This window comes from Dendrobates tinctorius, unplaced genomic scaffold, assembly GCF_039654945.1.
Source record: "Dendrobates tinctorius isolate UK_male_01 unplaced genomic scaffold, ASM3965494v1 ptg000298l, whole genome shotgun sequence".
Lineage (NCBI taxonomy): Eukaryota > Metazoa > Chordata > Amphibia > Anura > Dendrobatidae > Dendrobates > Dendrobates tinctorius.
In genome coordinates this window covers 100,995-123,905 of record NW_027361965.1, presented here as the reverse complement: position 1 = coordinate 123,905, position 22,911 = coordinate 100,995, and the positions used below count along the sequence as shown (strand labels likewise).

The 22,911-nt window shown below is 51.0% G+C and overlaps 2 protein-coding genes across 5 annotated transcripts in view; one reads left to right on the top strand and one right to left on the bottom strand.

Annotated features, from left to right (window-relative positions):
- Positions 1 to 1,624, top strand: part of LOC141073187 (uncharacterized) — a 35,489-nt gene extending 33,865 nt beyond the window's left edge. The window contains exon 6 of the mRNA XM_073560574.1: positions 44 to 1,624. Within this exon, the coding sequence (XP_073416675.1) occupies positions 44 to 1,231 (1,188 nt within the window). The 3' untranslated portion in view covers positions 1,232 to 1,624. The remainder of the gene's footprint in view (positions 1 to 43) is intronic.
- LOC141073185 (insulin receptor substrate 1-like) lies at positions 1,507 to 14,756 on the bottom strand. 4 transcript variants are annotated; one of them, XM_073560572.1, is made up of 5 exons: positions 14,628 to 14,756; positions 12,730 to 13,188; positions 6,855 to 7,147; positions 4,886 to 6,698; positions 1,507 to 2,626 (listed from the first exon to the last, which is right to left on the bottom strand). In XM_073560572.1, exons 2-5 carry the CDS (start codon positions 13,052 to 13,054, stop codon positions 2,619 to 2,621), a joined length of 2,439 nt encoding a protein of 812 aa, XP_073416673.1. In that variant the 5' UTR covers positions 13,055 to 13,188; positions 14,628 to 14,756; the 3' UTR covers positions 1,507 to 2,618. The 4 variants fall into 4 exon arrangements, with proteins under 4 accessions (XP_073416673.1, XP_073416672.1, XP_073416671.1 ...); XM_073560571.1 differs by having other exon boundaries at positions 12,730 to 13,413; positions 14,628 to 14,753; XM_073560570.1 differs by having other exon boundaries at positions 12,730 to 13,769; positions 14,628 to 14,714.
- Positions 14,757 to 22,911: the final 8,155 nt, after the last annotated feature.

Sequence of the window (22,911 nt, the reverse complement as noted above, 5' to 3'; positions counted from 1 at the left end):
GGGGTGGAGGTGGCTGTACACTGACTGTGTCTTCTGGTTTCAGGTCTTCAGCTGTTTCCATCTCCAGACTCCGCCACCCATCATGTCTTCCTGTGTGTTTCCCGCTGCTGATGAGGACGAGCTCTGTGATGAAGTAGTTCTGGAGAAAGTTGTGGCCGGACCCTCGCTACACTCTGAGGACAGGGTGGTCCCACAGTGTCTCCCCTCCCCAGTATGGGGGTCTCCACTGAGGACTCCTGCCGCCCCTTCCCCAGTATCGGGGTCTCCTGCAGCCCCTTCCCCAGTATCGGGGTCTCCTGCAGCCCCTTCCCCAGTATCGGGGTCTCCTGCCGCCCCTTCCCCAGTATCGGGGTCTCCTGCCGCCCCTTCCCCAGTATCGGGGTCTCCTGCCGCCCCTTCCCCAGTATCGGGGTCTCCTGCGGTCCCTTCCCCAGTATGGTGGTCTCTTGCGGTCCCTTCCCCAGTATGGTGGTCTCTTGCGGTCCCTTCCCAAGTATCAGGGTCTCTTGCGGTCCCTTCCCAAGTATGGGAGTCTCTTGCGGCCCCTTCCCCAGTATGGGAGTCTCTAGCGGTCCCTTCCCCAGTATGCGGGTCTCTAGCGGTCCCTTCCCCAGTATGGGGGTCTCTTACTGTCCCTTCCCCAGTATGGGAGTCTCTTGCGGCCCCTTCCCCAGTATCAGGGTCTCTTGCGGTCCCTTCCCCAGTATGGGAGTCTCTTGCGGCCCCTTCCACAGTATGGGAGTCTCTTGCGGCCCCTTCCACAGTATGGGAGTCTCTAGCGGTCCCTTCCCCAGTATCGGGGTCTCTTGCGGTCCCTTCCCCAGTATCAGGGTCTCTTGCGGTCCCTTCCCAAGTATGGGATTCTCTTACTGTCCCTTCCCTGGTATGGGAGTCTCTAGCGGCCCCTTCCCCAGTATCGGGGTCTCTTGCTGTCCCTTCCCCAGTATCGGGGTCTCTTGCTGCCCCTTCCCCAGTATGGGGGTCTCCTGCGGCCCCTTCCCCAGTATGGGAGTCTCTAGCGGCCCCTTCCCCAGTATCAGGGTCTCTTGCTGTCCCTTCCCCAGTATGGGGGTCCCCTGCGGCCCCTTCCCCAGTATGGGGGTCCCCTGCGGCCCCTTCCCCAGTATGGGGGTCTCCTGCGGCCCCTTCCCCCATCCTGTACTCTGTATCAGAGCTGCAGGCGGCCTCCGGTCTGTTGTGGTTATCGTCCCCGCCCCCGATTACATCCTAAGCTCCACGCACTTGTACATTATGTCCGTTATCTTTGTGCCCCCCGTATGAGGGTCCGCTGCAGGGTGAGGGCCGCTGACACGAGATGGGGGTGTTTGATGCAGTATGAGGTCACCTCACAGCGCCCCGCAGGCCGTGGAGGGAGGTTATTTGCTCCGCGGGTCTGGGCCGACCAGAGCCGCGATCTCCACCCGCAGTGTCCGCCCTGCGCTCATTTCGGAGGACGGTGTGGCGGCACATGCTGCAGTGCGACGCACAGAAGACACGGACGCCGGCTGCGTTCAGACACTTTATTATTAGCTTATACATTGCAGTTTCCCTGTGAGTCGGGCAGCGGCCATTTTGTTTTCAGCCCGTCATGAGGGCGGGCGCTTAGGCGTTGCCATGGAGATAATCTACAAACAAACACAGGACAAGCAGCTTCGGGCGAGCGAGCATTCTCATTGGCTCAGATTCTTGGAATGTTCCATTTAAACCCAATAAAAGAGGGGGAGGGAGACCATCTGATGTGACGGCCCCCAGGGCGGAGGCAGAAATAGAGGGCGATATTAGCGGTGTCCCCCCCTCCCGTTACCAGAAATGGCGCAGCTTTACTCCCTGAAATATCGCGGCCTCCGTAACATAATAAACCTCCGGCTTATAATACGCTATGTATAATCTCTATATATTACGTCATCTCTATAAACTTCTAGTCATAGATTTCATTATTTCCCAAAACAGACAGAGAACACAGATCCGCCCCCCACACGCACTACCGGCGGCCATTTTGTAGATGAAAGCGCCATTGAGTCAAGTCACGCGTACCTGGCGGTAACGTCATCAGTACCTGGTAAAGCACCTGGCGGCTTCCCCTCACAAAATGGCCGCCACCCTGTGCGGTGTGTCCCCTGCGGTGGCAGAAGTACCAAAAACAATGAGGTTTTGGTGAAAACACTGTAGATCTGGGATCCGTCCCCAGCGCAGAACCCACGAGAGCAGCCATTTTGTGGCCTTCAGATACGTCGTACCTATGGAGTCTTGAGCGGTTTTGGCGCCCAGACGCCATTTTGTCATCACCGACCGCATAAGGCAGCCATTGCGGCAGTGGAGCAATAGAAGAGTTTTTTTTTTCTCCCTTTAAGAACACAAAACGGCTTCCTCCGCCGTGCGACATTTCCTGATCACCATCGTCTGGTCACGTCAGGGGTTAATGTTCTCAGTAACGCCGTTGACCTTGATGCTGACGGTATCTCGTCGCCGTCCCGGTTGCTATGGCGACTGGTCTGTGTTTTTCGGTGAAAGGCACATGAATATTAGATTTCCGTCCAGTCCTGAAATTTGTGTGAGGGGCGAGGAGTCGACAAAGTGCAATTAGCGGCGGACGTTGTGCGGCCCGGCGAGCGCCAGCGTCAACATTCTGCGGAAAATCAGAAGAGAAAAAGGGTTAAAGAAAGCAGAATTATCTGTAATATGCACCGACAGATGCAACAAAGCCCAGCAGATGCTGAGAGCAGGACTCCATGGAGGTCAGCGGGGTGGGGCTTGTGACATCTGCTCCGCCTCCCTGACCCCTCCTGCCATCATCCAGACTTGGGGCCAGAAATAAGTTCACCCAGAGCTGTGGTTGGGGATGGCGGCGGAGTGGCCTTTCACACGGTGTTGGGGGTGGGGGAGACGCCATCTGTTCGGGATGTAAATGTCATGGGGACACGAGGGGCCGCTCACTGCCGGAGGCCATGGAGGACGGAGGCCCCTGTGGACTCGCAGCTGCCGCAGACATAAATATTCTCCACACCATGAAAGTGACTCCGCGGCTCGAGTGCGAGCGACGCAACATGGACGCCACCATATACCGAGTGACAAGACTGGCGGCAGCGCCTCAGCGTCCACGTACGCCCTCGACGGGCCCCAAGCGAAAAGTCACAGAAAGCGCCCAAAATCCGCACCGACCGCTACACGGAAACATCAGACGCCGACCTGCATCTGCAGAGTGTCAACCGATGTAGCAGAGCCGAAACCGATGTGACTGTAGGTCATAAGCCACCTGCAGTCCTATGTAACGCCACAGATAACACAGGGATAACTATCTTAGTACAGATAATGTAGATGTCACCTGCAGTCCTATGTAACACCACAGATAACAGCTATAACCGAGTACAGATAATGTAGCAGATGTCACCTGCAGTCCTATGTAACAGCTCCGATGACGTAGCAGATGTCACCTGCAGTCCTATGTAACACAATGTTGCACCATCACAGCTAGTACTAAGTGTTAGCTGAGCTCTGCTACATCTGTAGTCGCTGTATACTACACGGGGTTAATCACAGGGAGCAATGGAAGATAATTACATTACACCATAAGCGCTGTCATGGAGTCTGATGACTGAGTGCAGGGGGTGCAAGGTCACAAAAAAAAGCACAGTAAGGCTATGTGCTCACGCTGCGGTTTTTTCCAAGCGGTTTTGCTGCGGTTTATAAACTGCAGCATGTCAATTGTTTCTGCAGATTCCGCTGCGGTTTCACACCTTTAAAATAGTAGACACAGTACACACAGCTCTACACTACACCTCCACCCTGTTCCGTATCTACTATTCCTGTACTGTACACACAGCTCTACACTACACCTCCACCCTGTTCCGTATCTACTATTCCTGTACTGTACACACAGCTCTACACTACACCTCCATCCTGTCCCGTATCTACTATTCCTGTACTGTACACACAGCTCTACACTACACCTCCATCCTGTCCCGTATCTACTATTCCTGTACTGTACACACAGCTCTACACTACACCTCCATCCTGTCCCGTATCTACTATTCCTGTACTGTACACACAGCTCTACACTACACCTCCATCCTGTCCCGTATCTACTATTCCTGTACTGTACACACAGCTCTACACTACACCTCCATCCTGTCCTGTATCTACTATTCCTGTACTGTACACACAGCTCTACACTACACCTCCATCCTGTCCTGTATCTACTATTCCTGTACTGTACACACAGCTCTACACTACACCTCCATCCTGTGCCGTATCTACTATTCCTGTACTGTACACACAGCTCTACACTACACCTCCATCCTGTCCCGTATCTACTATTCCTGTACTGTACACTCAGCTCTACACTACACCTCCATCCTGTGCCGTATCTACTATTCCTGTACTGTACACACAGCTCTACACTACACCTCCATCCTGTGCCGTATCTACTATTCCTGTACTGTACACACAGCTCTACACTACACCTCCATCCTGTCCCGTATCTACTATTCCTGTACTGTACACACAGCTCTTCACTACACCTCCATCCTGTCCCGTATCTACTATTCCTGTACTGTACACAGCTCTACACTACACCTCCACCCTGTTCCATATCTACTAATCCTGTACTGTACACACAGCTCTTCACTACACCTCCACCCTGTTCCGTATCTACTATTCCTGCACTGTACACACAGCTCTTCACTACACCTCCATCTTGTCCCATATCTACTATTCCTGTACTGTACACACAGCTCTACACTACACCTCACATCCTGTCCCATATACACAGCTCTTCACCTCCATCTTGTCCCGTATCTACTATTCCAGTACTCTACACTACACCTCCATCCTGTATCTACTATTCCTCTACTGTACATACATCTCTACACTACACCTCTATCAATACCTGTTTCATCTCTACTGCTTCTCCTCAGTTCACCAGACATCTGGAAGTCTATGCTTGCGTAGGTGTTGATGCATGGACTTGACGTCACATTTCCATTCTTCACTGGCGGCATTACGTTGGTCCCCATTAGAGCAGCAGAGGGAGCATTAGTGACAACATCTTTTGCCAGATCCAGGTCTATGTAATTGAGTCCAGCCTCCTCCACTGGAGGACGACTACCATTGAGCGGAGTAAGAGAAGCCCCATCAGAGCAATGTCTAATCCTGGTCGGAGGCTCAGTCCTCATGAGCTTCATCCATTCTGCACCGTTGTAGAGGTTACACCCAGACACTGCACTGAGTAGCCCTCTCAGGCCGGTGTCCTCAGAACTTGATTGGGCCACCACCATTTTCTCGACATGGTCAGTGGTGGACTCCCCTGGGACTGTGACATTGGCATTATAGACGTCTGCAGGGTCTATGGGTCGGAAAGTCTTCTCATTTGTGTTGGCCACCCAGTAATTCTCCGCTGTGGAGTTTTTATCTACAATTGGCAGGATCCATGGATTTTTCTCCACTGCGGATTTGGACGACTTTCCTTCCATGCTTTCTGTGGTGGCCCTTTTTTCTGGTCTGGCCACCTTTTTGACATGAGACAGCAGAGTCTCTGGCTCGAATGCCATTTGTGTGTAGTCTCCATTTGGCACATGGTTGTTGCTGTTTGTGTCCATAGCAATGTACTCTGCCTGATTAGAGTCACTCGTCCTGGACATCTTCTCTGGTTTAGCCCTGTAATGGATGCTGACATACTCTCCAGGACTGGGCGGTCTACGGTAATGTCCAGGGAGTGTGCTGGCTCTCCACGTGTCTACTGACATGCTGAGCGGTCTCCGGCTCCTGCTACCAGTCACTTCCTCCAGGCTGTCAGAAGAGGATGAGTGATGAGACGGGGACACAGAATCTAACTTATAGGAGCGAGGCAGTGATCTATAAGAGGCTGGGATGCTAGTGGGTCGGTGGTTAGAGGAATTTCGATTTTCCTGTGGTGGCGTAGTAGATGCGGAGCGGCTCAGTGGCCACATGTTCATGTAATCTGACACCTGACTATCAGCACTGCCTACTGACATGTCACCAGACGGTGGCCAGCTTGTAATCTCTGGGGAACAGCTCCCGAGGGGTGACATCATGACGTAGCCAGCCATTTCTATAGGTGCTGGGGGTGAAATGCTGTTAGGGGTCATGGGCATGTAATCTTGGGAGGACCTGCTGCCAGGTAACATGGGCATGTAGCCTGCCTCTTGTCGCGGTTTACATTTCCCCATCATGGCGTAGTTGTCATCATTTTCTAACTTAGAGATTCGTCTTCCATTGTCCTCAGATGGTGGTGATACAAGGTCTAATGTTTGAGGTCTCCTCCGCAGTAGCCCCATGGAAATGTAATTGGTTTCATTCAATGGTGATGGCGGCAGAAACGTTGGTGGCTCAAATCCCGGGCTGGAGCCATACTCATCTGATGAAGCTGAACCATAATCTGCAGAGGGATGACTAGTCTCACCCCGAGGACGTTTCTCTTCCTTTTCTTCCAGGGAGTGTGGACTCTGATCTCGGGGTTTTGAAGCTGGGGAGCTGTCAACTGTAACCTCCATTCTAGATCTTCGGGGCAGACCAACCTGGCTGGGGGGAGGAGGATTGGGTAAGTGACGGCGGCAAGGAACAGTGATGGGGGTGGAGGACAGGGACTGACTCTTAGTCCGAGGTCGAAACTCTTCACTCAGAGACTTCATGGCTTCTAAGATTGTCTCATGCATGTTCTGTGCAACAACAGAGTCATCCACCTGCAAAATAAGCGAGACGAAAGCACACACAATAAAGAAGTATTCAACACCTCTCCATCAATTTAGGGGATTGGAGATCTTGAGATAATTTCCATCATTATATAAGATGCCCCATATCTAGCCCTCTCATAGTTAGTAATGGAGGAATGCCCTCACCTGCATCCACAACTCTCCTGGGCCGGTGACCGCCGATCTTCCCACCTCCACGAAAAAGTAGTTGTCTGAGTGGCCGCAGCGCCGAACATTCATGAGCTGGAGGGTGACAGATGGGGTATCACAACGCAGCCTCAAGAGGCTCAGGGTGCGCTCTGTCAAACACAAGCGGTACACTCCGGACAGGTTACGTGTTTGGCCTAGGCCCCGGGGGCGCAAGCTCACCTGCCAGACCTCACGGAATGGCGGACCTGGCCAGGTGGCACCATCTTCAGAAGGAGTGGAGAGGGCACGAGCTGTGGAGAGAGAGAGACCATGAAGCATGAGCAGAACATTCGGAATACAGTGTGTCTGATGGTACCACGTTGCATTACCGGCCATTATAAACATGAGCAAAACCTTCTGTAATACAGTGTGTCTGATGGCACCACATACACCACCGGCCATTGTAGACATGAGTAGAAACTTGTGTAATACGGTGTGTTTGATGTTACCACACACAACATGTTGCACCACCGGGCATTATAGGCATGAGGAGAACCTTGTGTAATACAGTGTGTCTGATGGTACCACACACACCACCGGCCATTATAGACATGAGGAGAACCTAGTGTAATACAGTGTGTCTGATGGTACCATACGCACCACCGGCCATTATAGACATGAGAAAATTGTGTAATACAGTGTGCATTATGGTACCATATGTACCACGGCCACTATAGACATGAGGAGAACTTTGTCTAATACAGCGTGTTTGATGGTACCACACGCACCACCGGCCATTATAGTCATGAAGAGAACCTTGTGTAGTACAGCGTGTCTGATGGTACCACACACACCACCAGCCATTATAGTCATGAGGCGAACTTTGTGTAATACAGGATGTATGATGGTACCACACACCACCGGCCATTATAGTCATGAGGAGAACCTTGTGTAATACAGTGTGTCTGATGGTACCATACACACCACCGGCCATTAAAGTCATGAGGCGAACTTTGTGTAATATAGCATGTCTGATGGTACCACACACCACCGGCCATTATAGATATGAAGAGAACCTTGTGTAATACAGTGTGTCTGATGGTACCATACACACCACCGGCCATTATAGTCATGAGGAGAACCTTGTGTAATACAGGATGTATGATGGTACCACACGCACCACCGGCCATTAGGAGACCCTTGTGTAATACAGTGTGTCTGATGGTACCATACACACCACCGGCCATTATAGTCATGAGGAGAACCTTGTGTAATACAGGATGTATGATGGTACCACACGCACCACCGGCCATTAGGAGAACCTTGTGTAATACAGTGTGTCTGATGGTACCATACACACCACCGGCCATTATAGACATGATGAGAACCTTGTGTAATACAGCGTGTCTGATGGTACCACACGCACCACCGGCCATTATAGTCATGAGGAGAACCTTGTCTAATATACTTTGTCTGATGGTACCACACACACCACCGGCCATTAGGAGAACCTTGCGTAACACAGAAAACAACCAATCAGAGCTTACTTTTCATTTCCAACCGTGCTCTATTAAAATGAAGGCTGTGTTTTGATTGGTTGCTTGGGCCACACTGACAGTCTTCCTTTTGATAGTTCCATACGTTCCAGAAGCAGTGACTCATTCTGCAGATTATTCCCCCACAGACTCCTCTAGATCTGCAGCGCGTCACTCTGCCTCTTCTACCTCCTCACGCAGACAAATCAAAGCTCCGCAGGAAGTGAGCGGTTAAGGGAGTGACGCTCTGCAATAAAAACAAGCATTCTGACGCCAAGATCACCATGGAGACGCAGCTTTGGTAGATGCAGTGCTGGTTACCATGACAACCAGGAGTCAGGAATTGGGCCTAAGGATTGTCAGCTTCTCAGGACAGTGACATGTACAGTAATGAGCCATAAAATGACAGGCGGATCACCGTCCAGCCCCAACCCGAAGGCCCAGAGAGCGGGAGACCCATAGCTGCATATTGTGGGCTGGACCTACCAACTGCACCACAGAGGGTGGGGCTTGTGTGGCAAGGTGGAGCTTATGTAAGGAGGGGCGGAGCCAGAAAAGTTCCACCACTTGGGATTCAAATTATTAGGCATAAACAGAAAGTCAGAGGAGATGGGTGGGAGAATAAGATAATAGCACACACAATCCGGCCCTTGCTACACCGTGACCCGTATACACACACACACAATCCGGCCCTTGCTACACCGTGACCCATATACACACACACACAGTCCGGCCCTTGCTACACCGTGACCCATATACACACACACAGTCCAGCCCTTGCTACACCGTGACTCGTATACACACAGTCCAGCCCTTGCTGCACCGTGACACATATACACACACACAGTCCAGCCCTTGCTACACCGTGACTTGTATACACGCACACAGTCCAGCCCTTGCTACACTGTGACCCGCATACACACAGTTCATACCTTGCTACACCGTGACCTGTATTACAGACACAGTCCAGACCCCGCTACACCGTGACCTGTATTACAGACACAGTCCAGACCTTGCAACACCATGACCCCTATACACACACACACAGTCCGGCCCATGCTGCACCGTGACATGTATACACACACAGTCCGGCCCATGCTGCACCGTGACATGTATACACACACAGTCCGGCCCATGCTGCACCGTGACATGTATACACACACAGTCCGGCCCATGCTGCACCGTGACATGTATACACACACAGTCCGGCCCATGCTGCACCGTGACATGTATACACACACAGTCCGGCCCATGCTGCACCGTGACATGTATACACACACAGTCCGGCCCATGCTGCACCGTGACATGTATACACACACAGTCCGGCCCATGCTGCACCGTGACATGTATACACACACAGTCCGGCCCATGCTGCACCGTGACATGTATACACACACAGTCCGGCCCATGCTGCACCGTGACATGTATACACACACAGTCCGGCCCATGCTGCACCGTGACATGTATACACACACAGTCCGGCCCATGCTGCACCGTGACATGTATACACACACAGTCCGGCCCATGCTGCACCGTGACATGTATACACACACAGTCCGGCCCATGCTGCACCGTGACATGTATACACACACAGTCCGGCCCATGCTGCACCGTGACATGTATACACACACAGTCCGGCCCATGCTGCACCGTGACATGTATACACACACAGTCCGGCCCATGCTGCACCGTGACATGTATACACACACAGTCCGGCCCATGCTGCACCGTGACATGTATACACACACAGTCCGGCCCATGCTGCACCGTGACATGTATACACACACAGTCCGGCCCATGCTGCACCGTGACATGTATACACACACAGTCCGGCCCATGCTGCACCGTGACATGTATACACACACAGTCCGGCCCATGCTGCACCGTGACATGTATACACACACAGTCCGGCCCATGCTGCACCGTGACATGTATACACACACAGTCCGGCCCATGCTGCACCGTGACATGTATACACACACAGTCCGGCCCATGCTGCACCGTGACATGTATACACACACAGTCCGGCCCATGCTGCACCGTGACATGTATACACACACAGTCCGGCCCATGCTGCACCGTGACATGTATACACACACAGTCCGGCCCATGCTGCACCGTGACATGTATACACACACAGTCCGGCCCATGCTGCACCGTGACATGTATACACACACAGTCCGGCCCATGCTGCACCGTGACATGTATACACACACAGTCCGGCCCATGCTGCACCGTGACATGTATACACACACAGTCCGGCCCATGCTGCACCGTGACATGTATACACACACAGTCCGGCCCATGCTGCACCGTGACATGTATACACACACAGTCCGGCCCATGCTGCACCGTGACATGTATACACACACAGTCCGGCCCATGCTGCACCGTGACATGTATACACACACAGTCCGGCCCATGCTGCACCGTGACATGTATACACACACAGTCCGGCCCATGCTGCACCGTGACATGTATACACACACAGTCCGGCCCATGCTGCACCGTGACATGTATACACACACAGTCCGGCCCATGCTGCACCGTGACATGTATACACACACAGTCCGGCCCATGCTGCACCGTGACATGTATACACACACAGTCCGGCCCATGCTGCACCGTGACATGTATACACACACAGTCCGGCCCATGCTGCACCGTGACATGTATACACACACAGTCCGGCCCATGCTGCACCGTGACATGTATACACACACAGTCCGGCCCATGCTGCACCGTGACATGTATACACACACAGTCCGGCCCATGCTGCACCGTGACATGTATACACACACAGTCCGGCCCATGCTGCACCGTGACATGTATACACACACAGTCCGGCCCATGCTGCACCGTGACATGTATACACACACAGTCCGGCCCATGCTGCACCGTGACATGTATACACACACAGTCCGGCCCATGCTGCACCGTGACATGTATACACACACAGTCCGGCCCATGCTACACCGTGACATGTATACACACACAGTCCGGCCCATGCTACACCGTGACATGTATACACACACAGTCCGGCCCATGCTACACCGTGACATGTATACACACACAGTCCGGCCCATGCTACACCGTGACATGTATACACACACAGTCCGGCCCATGCTACACCGTGACATGTATACACACACAGTCCGGCCCATGCTACACCGTGACATGTATACACACACACAGTCCGGCCCATGCTACACCGTGACATGTATACACACACACAGTCCGGCCCATGCTACACCGTGACATGTATACACACACACAGTCCGGCCCATGCTACACCGTGACATGTATACACACACACAGTCCGGCCCATGCTACACCGTGACATGTATACACACACACAGTCCGGCCCATGCTACACCGTGACATGTATACACACACACAGTCCGGCCCATGCTACACCGTGACATGTATACACACACACAGTCCGGCCCATGCTACACCGTGACATGTATACACACAGTCCAGCCCTTGCTACACCATGACCTGTATACACAGTCCAGACCTTGCTACACCGTGACCCAAATACACAGTCCAGACCTTGCTACACCGTGACCCCTATACACACACAGGACGGCCCTTGCTACACCATGACCTGTATACACAGTCCAGACCTTGCTACACCGTGACCCGTATACACACAGTCCAAACCTTACTACACCGTGACCCATATACACGCACAGTCCAGACCTTACTACACCATGACCTGTATACAAACACAGGCCAGACCTTACTACACCATGACCCGTATACACACACAGTCCGGCCCTTGCTACACCGTGAGCAGTACACACACACACACACAGTCCAGCCCTTGCTACACCATGACCTGTATACACACACAGTCCAGACCTTACTACACCATGACCTGTATACAGACACAGGCCAGACCTTACTACACCGTGACTCGTATATACACACAGTCCGGCCCTTGCTACACCGTGAGCCGTATACACACACACAAAGTCTGGCCCTTGCTACACTGTGACCCGTATACACACACAATCCGGCCCTTGCTACACTGTGACCCATATACATGCACAGTCCAGCCCTTGCTGCACCGTGACCCGTATACACACACACAGTCCGGCCCTTGCTGCACCATGACCCGTATACACACACACAGTACGGCCCTTGCTACACTCTGACCCGTATACACACAGTTCACACCTTGCTACACCATGACCCGTAGACAGACACAGGCCAGACATTACTACACCATGACCTATTTATAGTGTTGTACATGTGTGTGGGGTGGGAGTTGCTTGTGGGTCAGCAGTCTTGCTGTGTACACAAGTAGACCTCTACCCCGGACATGTAGGGCCGGTAGTTGGTGTTTTTACCTTGAGCTTGTAGTTCTTGTATGGCTTGGTACCAGGCATTCTGCTCTTCTTCTCCATCGGCCGACACACTCAATCCTCCGTCCCGTGTATACAGCACCAGGAGGTGTCTCCTCTTAGCGTCAGCTCTCTTGTTAACACCAAATGCCTCTTCTAGGACGATTGTCCCCCGTGGCCCCCCGGAGCCATCCCCCAGCCGAAACTTCTTCTCATTCTCATAGTATTCCATACGGGCCGGGCCTCGGGACCCAGGGCCACGCAAAACAAAAAACCTCCTGCGCATTGACTTCTGCTTGCGCAGGTAGCCGCACTTCTTCACGTCGTCCATTGTTGATTTTTGGGTTGTTTTTTTTTAGCTTACATGTCCACAAAAAAAAAAAAAAAAATCCAATTCCTTAAACTCTGCTATAAAGTAATAATAATAAAAAAAAGCACCGATTTCTTTAAACTTTTCTCCAGAATCTGTAAACAAAGTTTAATTTTTAGAAAAAAAAAAAAAAAAAAAATTTTGAAAATGTGGTGTTTATTCAAGCACACAAAAAAAAAGACAAAAACGTAGGTTTCAGAAAATCAGCAAAATCGTCCGGGGAGCCTGTTAGTTTTGGCTCCGTCCCTGAAAACGGTACGTTCCTAATATTCCAGTGCCCCTACTACGTGGCCCGGCGTCTCCTGAATCCAAGCATTATACTAAAACCCGGGGCCGATGTGGAAAAGGAAAAAATATTCAAGAAATTAAATAAGTGCTGGTTTTTTTCAAGCCACAAGAAAAGCAATTGCACAATTTATCCAAAAATATATATATATTCCATTACTCAAACTCATTTTCTATTGTCCAGCGAGGAGTCGGGGCGCACGCTGTCCGCGGGCCGTGATCGCGGCTCCTCAAACCATCAGCACGGTAACGCACAGGTTTTTTTTTTCCCTTTAAGTCGTCTTCCAAGAAAAAGTTATGGACTGGAAGGAGACAAGCGCACTGTTGTCTCAATTCCCAGAAAAAACACTGTATAGAATTCTGAGCAGCTTTAAAAAAAATATAAAGATTTCTATAAAAAAAAAATTGCAAAAAATTAAAGTTTAGCTCGTTAAGGCCAAAAATAAGAATCCTGATTTTTTTATATATTGGACACGTGCAAATAATGAAGCAGAGATAAAAAGGTGTCGGGGTCAGAATCGGTTAATGATTGATTGCCCCGACAGCCGGGAGAAGGCACGACGGAAAACCGGGGCGAGAAGTCGCCGGCTCGTCTTTGGAGAAGAAAACCGCACGGGAAAATCTTTGGAAATACTGAAGCAATGTGCACAGTGATTGGGGAGATTCCACCTGAGTGAGGGGGAGGGGGCACAAACAAACTCAAAAATAGGTCACCGCCACTTTAAAAAAAAAAAAAAAAAACTTGCAGATTCAGCATAAAACATTCTCTGCCAGTAAAGCGATGTATAAATGCAATGGTGCCAAGCGCTGCGCCGACGACGACCATCTGTCCAGTCCCCGCGACGGCCGCCCCGAAAATCAACCACCCAAAAGATGAAAAAAAAAAATAAAAAAAAATACCCACAATCTGAGAGGTAAAAAAGTAAAAACTAAAAACAAAACAAAAAGCGGACAACAAATGAGCAGAAACGACTCAGACAGGAGCGGATACTGATTATTGGGCGAAAAGCGAAAAAGAGAGAAAAAGGCAAAAAAATGAAACATTCAAGTTTAAAACCCCAAAAGTGAGCGTCGCCCCGTGAGGTGCCAGCTGCTGCCTAGTGTCAGGCGGCCCCGCACGCAGCTGCACATGTGTGTGTGCAAGGGGTGCCCCTTACCCCAGCTGCAGGGCAGGGGGCCTGGATCAGCAGCAGGCAGAGCTGTCAGTGCTGTCCATGTGCCCTGGCACATAGGTGGGGGCAGGCAGTACCTGGATCCTGGCAGCTGCTTCCATGCAGGGGCTCAAGCTTCAGGCAGCACTCGGGGGCTCCAGGCTGGGGGGCAGCACAGAGGCAGACACTGCACACAGCAGCTGAGGGAAACTTGTTTTCTGCAATCCCCTCCCATGGTCAGACAGCAGCTGAATGACAGGAGGCTCAGGGTCCTAGAGGCAGCAGCTCCATCCACCGCCCTGCTGCTGTCTGCGTGTGTACGTACAGCGGTTTGCAAAAGTATTCACCCCCGTGACATTTTCTGTGTTTTGCTACCTAATAATCTGGGATTTCACTGTTTTTTGAGGGTTTGCGTCAGTTCCTGTAGAGAACACACCGACAACTGTGAACATTTAGTTTTCTTTTTATTGTGAAGCAAATAACAAATAGGACAAAATAACAGAAATAAACCATTCTCCCCCTAAAGTCAGTACTTTGTAGAGCCTCCTTTTGTGGCCATTACAGCTATCGCCCCTTTGGATAAGTCTCTGAGCGTTCCACATCTGACCACTGGGATTTTGCCCATTCCTCTCGGCAGATCGGCTCCAGCTCCTTCTCATTAGATGTTTCCTCTGGTGAACAGCGATCTTCACGTCTGACCACAGATTCTCCATGTTATGAAGGTCTGGGTTTTCTCAGCCACTTCAATACATTTAGGCTGCATTCACACATTGCGTTTTTTTTGCGTTTTCGCAGCATTTTTTAAACGCGCGATTTTGCCACAAAAACGCAAAAAAACCATCCCATGCAATCCTATGGGATTCCACAATGCTGCGCTAATGCTGCAGATTTCCCACAACGGAATCGCATCTTGGAAAAATCCGCAGCATGCTCATTAATTTTGCAGAATCGCAGCGATTCCGCCCGCATAGGAATGCATTGTTCTGCTTACTCTCCACATGTGGCTGTGCACACCATGCGAAAAGTAAGCAGAACATTTGCGGATGGTACCCACGGTCCGGAGGAGAGGAGACTGGGTACCATATCCCTGTAAAAAATAGAATTAAAATAAAAAATCGGGTTATATTCACCTTCCGGCGTCCCGCGCAGCCTTACCGATGCTCCCGCCAACTCCCGTTCCCAGTAATGCCTTGCAGCAAGGTCCTGTGATGACGTAGCGGTCTCGCAAGGCATGACTGGGAACGGGAGCATCGCTGAGGCCCGGGAAGGCTGCGCGGGACGTCGGAAGGTGAATATAACACCATTTTTTATTTTTTTTTAATTATTTTTAACATTAGATCTATTTACTACTGACGCTGCATAGGCGGCCTCAATAGTAAAAAGTTGGTCACACTCGTCAAACACTATGTTTGATGAGTGTGACCAACCTGTCAATCAGTTCTCCAAGCGACGTTACAGATCGCTTGGAAAACGCTAGCATTCTGCAACCTAATTACGATTGGAAATCGCTAGTTTTTCCGCTGGAAAATCGTAGGAATTTAAAATGCGGTTTTCCCGCGGAATGGAATTCCCGCGGTAAATTCCATGGGAGTTCCGCAACGTGTGCACATAGCCTTAGGGTACGTTTCCACGGTCAGTATTAGGCAGCACTTTGGACGCAGCACATGTCCGCTCCATCGAAAGTGCTGCCGGCTTTTGAAAGCAGGTGATTCCGCATGTGTTCATTGATCAGTGCGGAACGAACTGGACTGAAACAGGATTTACTCAAGAATATCCCTGTATTTCGCACCATCCATCTTCCCCTCGACTCTGACCATTTTCCCTGCCCCTGCTGCCGAAAAACATCCGCATAGCATGATGCTGTCACCACCATGTTTCACTGTGGGGATGGTGTTCTTGGGGTGATGCGCTATGTTTGGCACCAGACACAGCGGTTACCTTGGTGGTCAAAAAGTTCAATTTTGGTCTCCTCTGACCATAGCACCTTCCTCCATACATTTGAGGAGTCTCCCATATGTATTTTGGCAAACTTTTGTACATAAGTAAAGGCTTTGTCTTGCCCACTTATTTTATATTTGTGGTCATATGGACACATACTCCAGTCTCAGCCAAGTAAAATCTCTCACGAAATAGGATCTCCAACTTCTTCCATCCGAAATGACCTGCTCCATCGTGGTACGCCTCCAAGATCATTGGCGCATCCCGCTTTGGGACTACCACCTGCCAGACCAGCTCATGAGTGTGCGAGTTGATTTTCCTCTGACACAGCTTACCCTAATAGATAAACAGCTTGCCCTTCTCCTTCCACAACTGCTGTGCTTCCTGTGGAGCATCTGGACCAGGGTGGGAGTCAGCTTGCGTCAAGAACTCCTTTACTAGGCGGACTGCTGGATCGCTATCCTGCATCTCTGCCTACTCATGGTGGGGCAATGGGTTAAGCATGGCCTCTTGCATGATGTAGCGCCTGTTCCTCACCCCTTGGGAGCGTTGGGGCGCAACTGGGTGGTGGAAGGCCAGTAACTCGATTTCTTCGAGGTCTTCCGAATCTTCTCCCTCGACTGGTGAATTGGGCATCCTGGACAACGCATCAGCATTATGTCCCGCCCGGTACTTGATGGTAAACTCGTAGTTGGACAGTCCATACATCACTGCTCCAGTGCACCCAGCTTTGCCGTTTCAAGGTGGGTTAGCGGATTATTGTCCGTGTAGATGGTAAACTTCGCTGAAGCCAGGTAGTACTTGATGCGCTCCGTTACCGCCCAGACTATGGCGAGGAACTCCAGTTTAAAGGAACTGTAGTTGTCGGGGTTCCTTTCAATGGGACGAAGCTTCCTTCTGGCGTAGGCAATCAATCTCTCTCTGCCTTTCTGCATTTGTGACAGCACTGCTCCTAATCCCACCTTGCTGGCGTCTGTGTAAAGTACAAATGGTTGGTCATAGTCAGGGTAGGCCAGGACTTCATCTCCTGTGAGAGCCAGCTTCATCCGAGTGAAGGATTCTTCTAGCCTGTTGTTCCACTCGAACCGAGGACTCTTGTTTTTGGCCTTCTTGGATTGGCCCACTAGAAGATCTTGCAGGGATGCAGCTATTTTGGTGAAGCCCTTGATGAGTCTCCTGTAGTAGCCCACCAACCCAAGAAACTGCCGTACTTCATGAATGTTGCTAGGTCTTTGAAAGTCCCAGATACTGGTGACTTTGTCAGAGTTTGGTGCCACGCCTTCCACACTTACCATATGGCCTAAGTACTGCACCTTGGGTTTCAAAAGGTGACATTTGGATGGCTTTCCTTTCAAGCCAAAATTGGACAGGGCTTCGAACACCTCGGCCTGGTGCTTCAAGTGATCTTCTTAGGTTTTGGAGAAGACAATGATGTCATCCAGGTACAGCAGAACGATTTCAAAGTTTTTATGTCCTAGGCAGCATTCCATTAACCGTTGAAATGTCCCTGGTGCATTGCTGAGCCTAAACGGCACGTAGTTAAACTCGCAAAGGCCCATTGGTGTCGTAAATGCTGTCTTCTCTCTGCTTCTGCCACGGGAACCTGCCAATACCCACTGGTGAGGGCTAAAGTCATAAAATAGCTAGCGGTTCTCAATGCAGCTGATTCCTCAATTCTAGGTAGCGGGTATGCGTCCTTATGTTTAATTTCGTTAATCCGCCTGTAGTCAACACACATTCTCATGGTACCATCTTTTTTTTTTAACAAGGACTAATGGTGCTGCCCAGGGGCTACAACTATTTCTGATTACCCCAGCCTCCTTCATCTCCCTTAACATTTCCTTGGCACGTTGATAGTGTGCTGGGGTACAGGCCGGTACCTCTCTTTAATGGGTGGATGATCTCCGGTGGGGATATAGTGTTGGACCCCTTTTGCATGCCCAAAGTCTAGAGGATGTTTGCTGAAGACGCGCTCCTACTCTCGAGTCGCCCGGTAATCCCCATGCTTTTGGTGAGAAGGGGTGGAGTCAGTGCCTACGTGAAGCTTCTGACACCAATCCTCCAGCTGCCCCTCAGAGCCATTGTCCTCCACCTGGTCGGACGGAAGCAAGGGCTCTGCTGCCTCTATTGCATTGTTACTGACAATGAACAGCTTAGCAAGGGTGGCATAACAGGGTAAATGGACCTCTCTCTCCCCACAATTCAGGATGTGTATTGGTACTCTCCCCTTGTGGACATTAACTACCCCCCTGGCTGTCAGGATGGTGGGCCTTTTATCAGAGTACATGGGTTCTATCAGGGCCTGGTAATCTTGACCCCTGAGGCCTATTGCTGCCCGACACCAAATTATTATTTCACTTCTGGGAGGTACTGCAATGGGGAAAGGATCACTTACTCTGACACTGCCGACTTCTCCACTAGACAGCTCTACCTGTTGTCTCTGCATCAGGGCTCTGTTCTCCATTTGCAGAACCCGCAGCTGACTGGAGCTGGCGGTCTTGGCTACCTGTTGCAACAAAACAATAACTTCTCCAAGACAATTTTCTATTACATTAGTGCCTAAAGTGATCATAGCATGGCATTCTCGTTTGTCAATATCAACTATCAAACCTTGCGACTGCAATTCTACTCGGCCAATCTTAATGGTCACCTCTTTATAGCCCACCTGAGGCAAGGACTGACCATTGCTTGCAAAGATGGCAAGGTGTTCATCTGGGCTGCGAGTAATATCTGAATCAGCCCAGTACCGCTTAAAGAGTACATATGGCATCCATCATGGTCACCTGGGAGCCGGCGTCCAGTAAGGCGTTCATTGGGAAGTCATCAGTCACGACGGGCAGGACTGTCCGTCCTCCCACGTACTTGTCTCACCGACTATGGGAGCCTGGATGTCTTACTCCTGGGTGTTGGCCCTCTGCCCCAGGGGTTGCTCGTTTAAATTACAGAATTTTTCAATGTGTCCCACCTTGTTGCAGCGGCGACAGATGGGTTGTCAGTCCTGGTCATAGCGGTCGTTGTCTCTTCCTCTGGTTGTGGGATTCTCCTCTGTCGTCGCCACGGGATGTCATCTGGACTGGAGGCCAGCTGAATCTTCTTCTTTGGGGCCTCTTGCATGGACTGAACAGTTTTAGTTAGTGCAGCCTCACTTTTGGTCAGCTCCTGGACCTGGAAACATACTGTAGATCCGCAGAAGAGTCATTATCTTTGGTTGGTGGACTCTCAAATGGGGCCCGGGGAAAGGATGCTGCCACCTGTTGGTATGTAATTGCTGGACACCTAGAGGGTGCTGTGCAACTAGCACCCGGATAGCCTCATCCTTAAAGTGCGCAAAGTCCAGGTCAGGATTTTGTAGGGCCATTATGTGCAGCTGTGTCCTTTGAGTGTTAGACAGGAGTCCCTGCTCAGTTAGCAATATATCCTCATCTTGCACACTGTCTGGGTCAACCTGCCATACAGCCCATAGCGCCTCCTGTAGGGTAAGGGCATAGTCTCGTATACTGTCCTGCACCCTTTGCTTACACCCAAAGAATCTCATTTTTAGTTCTGCTGCAGTGCGGGTGTCAAAGGTGTCCTTCAGCCTGGTCAAGATTTGCGTGACAGTTCTTTTATCAGTGTTCAACCATGACTGTACTTCCCTTTGGGCCGCACCAGTTAACTGAGCAATGAGGATGCTGACCTTTTGACTCTCAGACTGGGGTTACACTTCAAATAAATTACATAGCCTCTCCTTGAAATCGCTCAGAGTGTGTGACTCCCCTGAGTACTGCGATAACCATGCAGCTCCCGGTATGTACGGCATTGATAGTGGCATTATAGAGGCTGCAGCTGTGGCCGCCGCTGGAACTGGCGGCACTATGGGAGCTGCGGCTCTCACCGGATCTAGCTGCAACATGGGGGCTGCGGCCGCCGCTGAATCTGGCCGCACCATGGGGGCTGCGGCTGCAGCTGCCGCTGAATCTCCACCCAGACTGGACATTTTCTCTTCCGCCCCACCCTAGTGAACATCAGCCAGGCCCTGTGTTTCATTACCGGAGTGAGCGGCTGCTCCACAGGCGGTCTGGATGGTGCTCCTTCCGGTTATCAAGTTGGGACTTCCTGCTTCTTGCCGTTAATCATAGAGCGTGGCCTGCGCTTTACTTCGCGCCTTTTCTTTTGGTTCTGCCCACGCCAACACGCCCCTTTCTTCCCGCACGCCATGCGACACAGTAATGGCAGCAATTTTTCAGTTCAATTAAAGTCTTTGGCACACAGGACCTGGCAATGCCGGGGTACGGATCCTGTTCGTGACGTCAAAATGGAGTGCCCGCCAGGGCCGTGGGGATACTCGGTACCAGGCCGGTTCTTAAGGAGATGTGTAATGGCAGCAGTGACCCGTTCTGTGGCCCTGGGTGTCCAATGAAAATGATTATAAAAGGGGAAATAAAGTTTATAAGGGGTTAGTTCGTGACGCCCCCTGTGGTACTCGGCAATAAGGTGTTGGCCGACGCTGCTTGAAGAGACCGCTGGGGCTGATGGTGATGCAGCAGAGTTGGTACAGCTCTTCACAGGTAGAGCTAAGTCCCAGGGCAATTATATTATAAAACATGGTGATGATGGATGTAATGCAGGGCAGGTGATGCAGTAAATAACTGAGGACACAGCAGGGCAACAGTTTCCTTTACCTTTACTGGATGTTCTGAGGTGCAGACTTGAGCACTGGTACAGGTGGAAATGGAGACCCCGGCTGCCTGGAAGCAATTTAGGATCCTATAAGCCAGATGGTGTTGGAGGTCTCCTTACTGCGCTGTTCTCTGAGGTCCTTGCTGCCTGAAGTTATGCTCAGTCCACACTGTTCCTTACTGTTCTTTAGTCCTTGCCTGTATGGCAGGCAGATTGAGCCTTTTACAGGTGTCACTCCTTCGTGGTGGCTCCAGCTCTGGTATGCTGCTGTGCCTTCAGGTGTGTGATGGGGTCAGGAGGCCTGCAGTCTCCTGCCCTCCAGATTTGGCTGCTGGGACTGTTGTACCCGTGCAGTCATGGACTCCAGTGTACGGTGTCAAGCGCTCTTCCCTGGGGTGAGCTTGGTCACAGCTCCAATCCCCAGGCTTTCCTAAACTTCCATTTTCCTCTCTCTTCACTCTGCTCTGGGAACGAGCTCCTCACAGCTCCTGTCCCTTGTACAGACTCTCCCAGACTTACTAACCCCGCCTCAAGGCCAGAACTAATAAGGAAGCTTTCCTGATACCAGGTTTTGAGCTCCCCCTTCTGGTCTAGTCAGGAGAAAGGTGTTGTATGCTGGTGTTATCTGGCTAGGAAAGCCCTCCTTGCTTCCAGGCATGACATCACCCCTGTGAGGGAGGCAATGCCACTGTGGCAACCAGACTCCTGGAGTGCCACACTCGGTATACAGGGTGTCTGTCGCTAGCGCTCGATATATGGGCTGTTCTATGCTGACGCTCGGTATACAGGGTGTCTGCCTCTAGCGCTCGATATACGGGCTGTTCTGTGCTGACGCTCGGTATACAGGGTGTCTGCCTCTAGTGCTCGATATACCGGCTGTTCTGTGCTGATGTTTGGTGTGAAGAGACCAGATTATATCTTAATTACCCAGATGACTAGTTTCAGCAAACCAAGAATACGCTGTTATCTGTTCTTTTGCTTGTGTAAGCCTGTAATAGTGACTTGTAAGCTGATATTCCATATAACATAGTGTGTGCTTATCTTTGATGACTAGCGATCTTTGCTGATTTGCTAATTATGGATTGTGTTATGGAGCCAGTTTGTTAACTCCAAAAGCAGCGAGGGAAAACTATTCAGAGTAAATAATCAAGTAATGCCAGTTGATCTCATCACCATTATTTCCCTTATCTTGATGCTGGACTGAAGGACACATGCTAAAGGCCCTTTTACATATAGCGATGCACCAGCAATCGGACCAGCGATCCGACCCGGTCAGGATCACTGGTGCATCGCTAAATGATCGCTAGTGAGCTTCCACACAGGCAGATCTCACAGCGATGCAGCAGCGACGCAGCGCACGATACTTACCTTTCACACACAACGATCCTGACGTCCTCCCGCCCGCGTCCAGCATCGCTCGTCGTCACAGCAGGAAGCTGACGACGAGAAATGGAGCCGCCCAATCTTGCGCGATCGGCGATGGAGAGCGAGGGAGCCGGTCGGAGGTAAGTATCACAAAATTGGTGACGTTTTAGCGATATTGCTAGCGATATCGCTTAGTGTAAAACCCCCTTAAGTCTAAAAATAGGGTACATGCCACTATATACAGAGACTTTTTCTTCTGGTCAGTGTGACTCTTCAGGATCTCAGCTTAGGGTACTCTGGACCCGGCTGGTAGAACACAGGACTGCTTCACTGACCATCACTGAAATCCTAGAGACGTCTTAAAGAATCCATGTTGGGACAATCGGTTCACCTGGCCACCTCACTGCACTCGGTCAGCTT